General features: G+C 32.8%; 1 protein-coding gene across 1 annotated transcript; it reads left to right on the plus strand.

The window, feature by feature from the left end:
- The first annotated feature begins 1,922 nt into the window (after positions 1-1,922).
- Positions 1,923-10,741, plus strand: LOC128160995 (uncharacterized). The gene is made up of 3 exons (XM_052824268.1): positions 1,923-2,445; positions 9,670-9,851; positions 10,697-10,741. Exons 1-3 carry the CDS (start codon positions 1,965-1,967, stop codon positions 10,739-10,741), a joined length of 708 nt encoding a protein of 235 aa, XP_052680228.1. The 5' UTR covers positions 1,923-1,964.
- The last annotated feature ends 774 nt before the right edge of the window (positions 10,742-11,515 follow it).

The raw sequence follows: 11,515 nt of genomic DNA on the forward strand, positions 1-11,515 counted from the left end.
TGAAAAAATCTTTACAGTTTTTGAAGCATATAAAATTGCCGATTTATCATATCATCATACAGTTTGTCTATTTTCTTTGATTATTCAAGCCACAGCATAAATGATAAATATTTTTCTTCAAACTTGTATTATGTACATGTACTTCATATAGTCAGTAAGTTTAACAAAAGCACTACATATTCAACATTTTTGCAATTATCTTTCTTGTTAAAAGAAATTTATGAAATTGTTCATGACCATATTGATGTTTGAAATTAAATTCAAGAACAGGAATGTCAATTAATATGTAAATGTGCTTTTATGCAAGTTATATTGTAACATGAAATAAATGAAAATATCAATTGTGAGTATATTATGAAAACCTGAATATTATCAAATTTAACGAGCTCATGAATACTTTTAATGTAGAAAAGCTAAAAAACTTGTCAAGATTTATTAAGAAAATTGTCAAAGTCTGTTCTTCCAGAAACCAACTTTAACAACCTACTGTATTGTAAACTTAACCCTTTTTTATCATTATTACTCCTACTGTACATGTTATCCTTGACCGTTTTTGTGTACATTTGTATATACTGATTTTGAACCTCAAATACCTGTGAACTGGTCTATAGAGAATTGAAAAAATTAGTAGATCTATATGATTTATTTATTTTATTGTCAATTGCCCTCACAGGAACTGTGATATAGACTATAGCAATTAAGCAATTATCTCACCTAGTCAAATTCCCGTTTCGCACACATTTTTTCGATAGCTAATTTTCAAATGTGTGCAAAACGGGAACAAACCGATTTTTTTTATTCTGATCATGAGTAAACGTAATCCTTAAAACTTCCTGGCGTGCGTATTAATAGTTTATTACTGGTAGCTTTTTTTACATCAAGCAGCAGTAAGCAAACCAGAAAGGGGATATCGACTTCTTCAACAACGACAAATTAAAAGTTTGTCATCTAGAAAACAGAACAAAGGTGAATAAAAAACCGAGAAGGATCACTCTATTCTGATAACAAAGGGTTTGAGGTAAGACATCATAATAAGTACGACTTGTATATTGTATACCGTTTGATTCAAAATATATGTTACCTCTTCTTCAAATATATGTGTTTAAATGATTTAGTTAAATAGAGAACAATTTGATACTTCTGAAATCAAATTAGTATCAAACTGAATAAGTAAGTAATCAATTTTATTTCCTCCCTTAATATAATTTCTCACATCCAAATGAACATTATTTACAACTCTCGACCTGTTCCAATTAGATTCCGAATAGGCATTTTTTTTTCAACATAATTGTTTTTATTATAAATCTTTATAAAGTGTCAAATAATTCCAAACACCTTGGGGATTTAAAAAAATCATAAGTTTCAATCCAAAGAGGTTTTATATACATAGTAGAGATATATTCAAATTATAAACACGCATACTCTACCTAAACTGGTAAACTTTTCTTGAATGTGACTAAAATTTTGCTTGTGTAAATTAATTGAAACTACACATCAAACAACTTTATTACACCAAGATGTGCCACTTTATTGTTTGTTCTTCACCTTCTGTGTAAGTGTAAACCCTTACAATTAGGTATAGACAATATCCGTCTCTAATTTTGTAAAGCATTCTAAATATATTTGACACTCGATGATTTGTTTAAAATATCTCTCTTTTTTTGGTTCTGAGGAAAAAAAAAACTGTTTTAAATTCCTGAGTACTGTATGAACAGGAACTAATTGTTAAATACTGAACTCATTTTCAAGATGGCGTCATTAATTCAATACGTGTTAGTAAAACTTCCTCAATATTCCATTTTGCAATTTACAAATCTTCAAAAAATCTCTTCTGTCCTTAGAAAAACATCTAAATGGATTTTACATAAACGAAATGTATCAATTTTTTTGTTTTAAGGTAATACAAAACAGTATCCGAAAAACAATCACTTTGAAAATCCTCGCGTAAGTCAAACGTTTACGAGATGCAAATTTTCAAGCGTTTTAACGACGCTGTTTGTAAACAAGTGCAGACGATAAGTATACATGTAAATGAGATGCTGCGTTTACGAGACTACCACGGGAGGTTCCAGGGGGTGCAGTCAAGAAATTCCAATCGAGGCACACATTTTCAAAACCAAATAACGGTAACTTTTAATGGCTATAATTATTTTCAAACATTGCCGTCTGAACCTGCTGATGAGGAAGATGTAACGTTATGCGTGGAAACCGAGACGGAGTGGAAAGAAGAGCGGCGCATTGTGGAGCTGGGGTATCTCGCAAAACAACTGTTTTGTCACTTATGCAAAACCCCACTTCATTTAATAGACACTGTGCGTGAAAGAAGATATGGCCTAGGCTCCGTACTTCACGTAAAGTGCACCAACTGCAGCGCCGTATGCCCCGTCGAGACAGGGAATAGAGTACCTACTGGAGCCTTCGACATAAACACCAAAGCTGCTCTCGGTAATTTTTTAGTCAAGTTGAAAGTATCTTTTAATTTTGAAAGCTGTGGTAACAGGTAATTGAGACACTCCCTAGAAACATTGGGTAAGATATAATTGATTTGTATTATTTATAAAATCATGCATTATGTCCGCTAAAACAAGTCAGTTAGAGCCTTACTGCATTTAATTATATACGATTGTATTGCTCGTTGAAATACTTATTTACCTGTACATGTATGTAACATTTTGGGGTAGAGACGAGTGCACTTGAAGCCTCTTTTTACATTGACAAATCAAAATTGTGCTTGCGGTTGTGACGTAAAACATTATTTATTCTGCTGGCCGAGTTGCAATGTGTCGGCTATTTTGAAAATCCCAATAATAAATTACAAATGTGTATGCAAAAGGTTTGGAGCATCTTCCCAAGTGAAGGGTTTCTGATCCGCACCCCTCCTCACAAGGAGCAGAGTGGACGGAAAACACTTGGCTAGCGAGAAGATGGGTTCGGAGAGGATTGTCATGAAATTGTCATTCGTCCAAATCTCTTTCCGTACTATAAGTTAACTCAAAGTCCATGACCACAATGAATATGTACAACCTAAGCCTATGTTGCTTTTATTTGGAAGCGGTATGGTATGTGCATGTATTTATTAGTATTGAATTGAAATAATTGAGTTGATTTAATTTAAAAACGATACATGACACTAAAATCAGAAACAGATTGACAAGTGTACACGTCTAATATAGAATACGTTATCCATTGTTACCAGTGATTGCGTATGTTTTACATTCAGCTGTACATGTACAGTATGATGTACAGTACCGTCAACGCGGATCCCGTATTTAACCGCCTGTAAGATTTACATATAAAAAAATGAATTATAATGGAGTTGGCCCCCCACTTTTTTGGAAGTTAGTAAAAAATTTCATGATTTGGAGGAGAAATTTTGGTAGGGAAGAATTTTTTTTGGAAGTATAGTTGAGTCACCCCCCCCCCCCCCCCCCCGGATTAGGATTTTGAAGATTTTGGAAACTTTAAATTTCCCTCTTTTTTTTTTTTTTTGCTTGTCAAGATTTTTTGGATGGGTCTGCCCCCCCCCCCCCCCCCACTTTCAAAAACGATGCTACGTGCCTGTTATGTATGGTGGTTAAACCTTTATGTATTGTGGTGAAAGCTATACATGCAATTGTAAATCCTTTATATGATGTGACAATCTTATAATATGCCGTTGTTGAGTCATTATATTATGAGGTCAGTTCTTTACATGATGTGATCATTTCATTATATGGAGTGGTAACTTCTTTATATATGCAGTCGTAACTCTTTGTGATGAGGTTGTAAACTGGTTCTCGCTGAAAAATTTTAATGGGGAAGAGGTCCAGTTTTATTTTGAAAAAGATGCCGCGTTCATTGAGAGAGAGAGAGAGAGAGAGAGAGAGAGAGAGAGAGAGAGAGAGAGAGAGAGAGAGAGAGAGAGAGAGAGAGAGAGTTTTTCTCTGTTCTTGCTAAATCGATGTGTGAAAAATCGAATAAATTTTTAGTAGATCTAGAGTACCCGTTTAATTTTAAAAGTAAATTGAATTTCAAAGAATTATTGTACTTTGTAGAAATTTAATACCCCTCTGCTTCTAGATCCGCGCATATAGTTAGGTAGATCACTTTATGTATCTTGATATTAACATAGAACAATTTGATTTCTACTTGCTATCGTGTTTTAAATAGACATGTAATTCTTCGGAGCTTGATTAATAAATCTAATTCTGTCTCTTCAAAAAACGTTTAAATTGAGTTACTTTGCTCTTGATTGTTATTTAAAATAATTTTAATAGCATTCATATAAATCGTAGCGCTTGGAACAAACTTATCCGTACATCGCTGATTCATACATTATTGCACGGCTTGCTTTTAACGATGACGAACAATATGTACATGCATATATTTTGAAAACGACATATTTTACCAAAAAAAAATTAAAAAATACAGTATCTTTATCGATTAATGCGTTTCCCTCGTTCAGCAGCAAATGCTTACAATTCGTGTTTATAATGTGATCAAAGTCGGTAACGTTGAAAACAATCAGCACACATGTAAAATATTACAATGACAAGCGTTTTGAAACTTATTTATCCCGACATTAATTATTTTCAAAACCATCTGAATAGGAGTATTACTTTTCCGTGTGATCAAAAATTAATTTTAAAAATACAAGCAGTTAGTCTCGGTGATTATTCGGCCATCCTTCGTAACCACTCGGCTATACTAGACAATATGAAATTTGCGAAGATTCAAAACACCGTTTTTTAACTTCGGAGGTTTTTTTTTCTGTAAAAATATGCCTCTATGAAACAAAAATCGGATATGCCATGAAAATAGTCACATTTTTCAGTGTAACCATTTTACAATTTGTTGAATGCATGGGGGTCTTGAACGGGGATGGGGGTGGGTGGAAAAAATTCAAATCTTAAATGTCCATGAAATTACCAAAAATTTGCCGATCTGCGTATAGAATGGTCTTATAAAAATGATATGAAGATATCTGCAACAGCTGTTTGGAAAATAGCACAGGAAATGCAACACCTTTTTTGTAGGATTTGAAATACAAAATTACATGCGCGGTGAGCTTTAATTTTATATAGTGGATAAAACAACCATAAAAAGAGGTTAAGATCAACCAATTTCTTTATTATTTCGTACAAATCAAATTAATGAAAAAAAAAAATGAAAACGAATTTTCGTATATGTCTATGAATGAAAATCTGGCTATTCCTTTTGTGTTGGAGGCATTGATCGGCGAGGAGTAGCACCTACCTGGTACATTGAAACAAAGGTCTTTTGACTTTGATTTTAAAACGCTTGCTTCATTTTTTGTAAATAAAAGCATACTCTACTAATAATACATTCGATTTTTCAAAATTTTCAAAATGGGTTCAATGATTGGTATTATGATAATATCGATGTTAAAGGACAGATAAACACACACACACACACACACACACACACACACACACACACACACACACACACACACACACACACACACACACACACACACACACACACACACACACACACACACACACACACTCTCTCTCTCTCTCTCTCTCTCTCTCTCTCTCTCTCTCTCTCTCTCTCTCTCTCTCTCTCTCTCTCTCTCTCTCTCTCTCAAAACAAACGACATGTTGACCAGGAAATGTGCATCGTCACAATAAACGCGGCATCTTTTTCAAAATAAAACTGGACCTCTTCCCCTCTAAAATTTTTCAGCGAGAAACAGTTTACAACCTCATCATAAAGAGTTACGACTGCATATAAAGAAGTTACCACTTCATATAATGAAATGATCACATCATGTAAAGAACTGGCCTCATAATATAATGACTCAACAACGGCATATTATAAGATTGTCATATATAAAGGATTTACATGTAAAGCTTTCACCACAATACATAAAAGTTTTACCACCATACATAATGGTTTTGATACACCATAACATGATGTGAGTACCGCATATTATGAACTTATCACCTAAGGTTAAGAAGTTGAACTGCATAAAAGAATTTTGCAACTGCACATGAAGAGTGTACCATATAACATAACAATTGAACAATAGTACATTGTGAGTTTAGCTCTGTATGAAATGAGTTTATCATATCATTTAAAGATTTATTCATAGCATATAATGAATATACCACTGCACATAATGATCTTACGACATAACGTAATGATGTTACCACTTTATATAAAGATTTTACCCCTGAATATAATGGCGAAATTACAGTATATAATGATGTTAGCACTGCATATACTGATGTTACCACTGCATATAATAATGTTAGCACTGCATATAATGATGTTACCACTGCATATAATGATATTACTATTGCATATAAATGAAATACCAATTTATATAATATGAAATTGACCTTAAGACAGCTATGGCGTTCCAAACACCTGACATTAATAATCATTCCTTACTGACCATGTCTGATGTATTGCTTCATTTCACATTAAATGATTACATGTTAAATGCACGTTTTGAAAACTCCTTAGGAGTTATTTTAGAGAAATTTTAATTAAAGAATTATCTGCACCCGTTACAATTTTCATGTAAGTGTGGATAAAGCTATTATTTCACATGTAGGATATGATAAAAACTAAAAAAAAAAAAAAAAAAACACCGATTTTTTAATGATTTTATTTTTAATCCATATCAATTTGTTGCATGTTTTACGGTACTGTCTCTCGATGCTCAAGACAGTTAACCTAGTCCGTTACAAGCACATGCTACCTGGTGAATGTTTACCTTACGATTCACGGCATAAAATGAACATTTTACTTTACACTACACATATGTTGTACATATCAGTTGCGAATAACGTTTCTCGTCACCGCCCCCCCCCCCCCCACCCTTATCTACAATGTTTTATGACGTACTGTCAAAGTAAACTGTTTTTGAGTTTTATCCAGACAGGAAATCGCTCAACGCTCGAACGCACATAATACACAGGTATGAGACAGGTGGATAATCCGTGTAACGAGTGACCATCAGTAATTTTACTCCCCCTCTCTCTCTCTCTCTCTCTCTCTCTCTCTCTCTCTCTCATAAAGATCATAAAAAGAGAATATCTGGATCGACGACACTCTTAAATCAAGAAATCCCTTCTGTAAGATAGAAAAGGGGTGGTGTTTTACGGTTAGACGAAGTAGTTTGCAATTTAGAGGGGTTTTTTTGTCTTGAAGAGGTGTGAAAACCCAGGGCATGCCGTTTTTTCTACCTTGAGTTTGCTAATCATTATACACAGGAAATAATCGCGACTTAAACTTACTTAATATACACAAGAAAGTAAATGTGTTCATAAATAGTTTGCATTTTAAAAAAGAAGTAATTTGAGTTGTATGCATTTAATAACATTTACAGATTCCCATGTTTTGGGATGCAAAATAATACCTCTTTCCATTTCTGGTAAAGAATAGTAACACTTTAGTATCAAGTTAAATACAGCAGTTATATAAGAAGCTTATATGGTTTAGATAAGAGAACAACACTAGTCTAATTATTTTAATATTATCCACCTAACTCTGATGTCGACCTTAAAAATATCCTCGCGACCTTAAATTGCCATAAACCGCTTCGCAAATATTCTAACATGATTAGCGGTTAGCGCGCTGTTTTCCAGACCGTGTATTATACATGTATCACTTGCACGGAAAACCTTGCCAAGTAGATTGAAATTTTTAAAATACATACAAAATACGAATATAATTAATATACTACATGTAAATGTGTACTTTCTGTTTTCTAAAATACAATTGCAAACTGGCTGAAAATTTGTTGAAACTCTATCGGACGAACATATTTCAATAATTTGATTTACCCGGTATGCAGTTTGCATTGATAAAAGAGAAGGGTTTCAATACTTCCTCACAATTTAATAAATTAAGGAAAAAAATAAAATACAACTGGCAAACAAATAGATTTTTGAATAGGATATGTCAATCTTAATAGTTTGTAAAAATACACCGTCAAGTTACAAAAAGAAAAGTTTCAATACTTCCCCACAATTTAATAAATTAAGGAAAAAAATAAAATACAACTGCCAAATATTTGAATAGGCTTCGTCAATTAAATAGTTTGTAAAAATACACTGTCAAGTTACTAAATGAAATAGCATCGATGAAAGATTTTAAACACACGTTATATACATTTTTTAAAGCAATTTGAAAATATATCGTCTGTAGTTTTAAATACTTCCACTAATAATATGATATAATTACATGTCTATAGTTTCTTGTAGCTGTCAATTACTTTTTTTTAGCCGAGGGAGATAACTCGCGTTTCAGTCCAATACTTTTCCTCACCTGTATTTGATCATCAAGACCGCGGCAGTGTTGATTTGCTGAACGACCCTACCGCGGGGGTACGAGGTTTTACGTGAGACACCTGTCGTAAACCGCGTTGCAATTTGGACTGCAGGGGTGCGCGGAAAATACGGGATCCGCGTTGACGATACTATCACCATGTAAAATGTATATTTTACATGTTGCGAACATTTTCTATAGTTTAGCTTGTTGGTAAATTAACGTTATTTATTCTTCTTAATTATCTTGAAATTCCTCCTGACTGTGATGTGATAGAATGTAAATTAATGTTTATCAAACGTCTTAACTGTAACAAAGAAATAAGACATCAAAGTAATCAAGTGTAGCTTTAGGAAATATACTTATATAGAAAGGCAGGATTGAAGGACAATGGTTTCAGCTAAGAAATGTGTGTTTGACACTAATGGAGTTAATGCAATTACATAACAATTAGCGGATTAACGCAGGTGAATAAATGGGCGTTTACCTGGACGATGGTCAGTTAGGGATCAAGAAATATATTCTCTGATTAGATGATTTATACATCTCAATTATTTAGAGGGTCACGCCAGTAAAATAATATTATATGTTTTAGAAATTAATCTAAGAGTTGAAGAGAGAAGAGACTTAGAGTTCGATAGTTAGAGATTAAGAGTCAAGGTACAAGTCGTCCGTCTAATCCGTTACGTTTTTCCTCACTGTCATATGTAGGTTAACATAAAGTTAGAATTATTTATAAGCGAGTTTCCCCTTTTTAATGTGTACGGAGTGGAGAGTTACTGTTTATATGATTGTGTTATTAACTGGAGTCAATGTGGAAAATACAGCGAGTGTTGAGCTAATACCCTAGTAATCGCCCGGTGCGGAAAATACCCCATACGGTACAAACCCGGCGGTTGTAGTACTGTAAAGTATTTTTAAGTATTGTGTTGAAAGTAAAATGAAATAAATACGGCGTCCAGCGCACACGCACGGCTGGCTCTCATACATGGTACATGTATGCTGTTGTTTATGTTTATAGTAAGTGAAGTAAATACTATATATATATATATATATATATATATATATATATATATATATATATATATATATATATATATATATATATATATATAATCCAAAATGAGTGAAAGGTGATATCACACAGTATAAATAATCAAAAAAGAAAATGAACAGTTCCAAAGTTTCTATTCACTATTGGAACTGTTCATTTTCTTTTTTGATTATATATATATATATATATATATATATATATATATATATATATATATATATATATATATATATATATATATATATGTATATATATATATATATATATAATATAAAAGCTCTTAAATTAATTGAATTTAAATTTAAATTATTTTTTTGTACACTATGTAGGAATGATTCATGTAGGCATGGACCCAACACATCTTGTGAATTTTCTGGGGCAATGCAACATTCCTCCACCCTCAGAACCATCCATAAGAAAGCATGCAGCAAAAGTAGGAAAGGCTATCACAGATGTGGCTTTGGAATCAAGCAGAGCAGCTCAGATTGAGGAAAAGCAAACATCAGATAGTGTAAGTAGAAGTTTGTTTTCAAAATATTCATTGACATATATATTCATGCTAGCAGAATATAACTATTCATCACATCTAGGCAGTTATATAACAAGTGTGTAATCATATAGTTGGAGTTTTCTTAGACTTCTTGGCACAGAATATAAGACGACCATGACACAAACACCGTAATTGAGCAAGAACTTTGTGATTATTTTTCAAAAGTGTTGTATTGACTAAGATGTATCCATGTAAAGCTAAGAAGCCATATCTACCGTTTTGATATTAATATATAACTGTTAAATGTTATATATATATATATATATATATATATATATATATATATATATATATATATATATATACACCGTCTACAATTCCTTAGTTTATATTGTATTCTGATTTAATCCAAAGGTTGTCATGCCACAGCGGAATAAATGTCCAGTTTGTAGTGAAGATTTTTCAAGTTGGAGCTTTTTACACCATTATGCAACCTGTTTTGACAAAAATACAAATTCATGGTTAGACATTCACGAAGGTATAGCTTAGCTACAGACATAGGTACATGAAATAAATAATACCACAATAGTCTGATTTTATGAATTATGTTGCATAAATAATAATAAATAATGATTAAAGCACAATGACACGTTTTTAAAGAAAAATGGTTAAATAGTTTATATATATTTGAAAACATGAACAATTCATTAGCTGTTGCTTTTTATTAACTTATTATTTACTTGATAACCATTATGACGAATTTTCAGTTGAAATAGATTGTACAAGAGACTCCACAACAACATCGTATACAGACGGTAATTACAGGGATAAGGTATGAGATCACATTTGTTTTATTCATTATATAGTGCCATTATCCATTAAGGATACAACTAAAACGCTATCCCATCTAGTCAGTATCTAGCAGATATTCAACACCCAGCATTTTACTCGTACTACATAAACCTATTACATCCTATCAGATTGGAATGCAGAGTATTTTAAAAAATCTTTTTCGACTCACCTTAGCCGAAAGCTCAATTCTGATCAAAATTTGTCCGCCGTCTGTCGTTGTTGGCATTGTTGTTGTCGTCGTAAACTTTTTAGATGTTTATCTTCTTCTTCTTCTGGGCCAATTTCAACATACCCGGTAACTTGTCACAAAGCATCACTGGGTAATAGGGATTTAAGATTGTTCAAATGAATGAAATAATTAAGGATTCTTGAAACTTTCAAAAACAATACGGTAAAATAATCTGGAATTGTTGTGGACGCATCCTCAGGTAGTGCAGATTCAAGTTTATTAAAATCAGGACCCGGGGGGGGGGGGCAAAATGGGGATCAAGTTCTACATATGAATAAGCGGGTTTTTTTAAAAAATCTTCTTCCAGAAAACGTTTATGCCAGGAAAGTTCAAATTTGTGTTGAAGTATCTTTAGGTAGTGTAGATTTAAGTCTGTTCAAACTATAATCCCCGGGGATAGGGTGGGGCCACAATTGGGGTATGCCATTTTGCATAGAAATTTATTTAAAACTTTCAGGCCTGAAAAGCTAAAACTTGTGTGGAAGCATCCTGAGATAGTTTAGATTCAGATTTATTCAAATCATAGTATTTGGGGCTAGGGTGGGGCCACATGAGGGTGATTCTTACCTATGAATATATAGAGAAAATCTTTAAAAAGTCTTCT

This window comes from Crassostrea angulata, chromosome 8, assembly GCF_025612915.1.
Source record: "Crassostrea angulata isolate pt1a10 chromosome 8, ASM2561291v2, whole genome shotgun sequence".
Taxonomy (NCBI): Eukaryota; Metazoa; Mollusca; class Bivalvia; order Ostreida; family Ostreidae; genus Magallana; species Magallana angulata.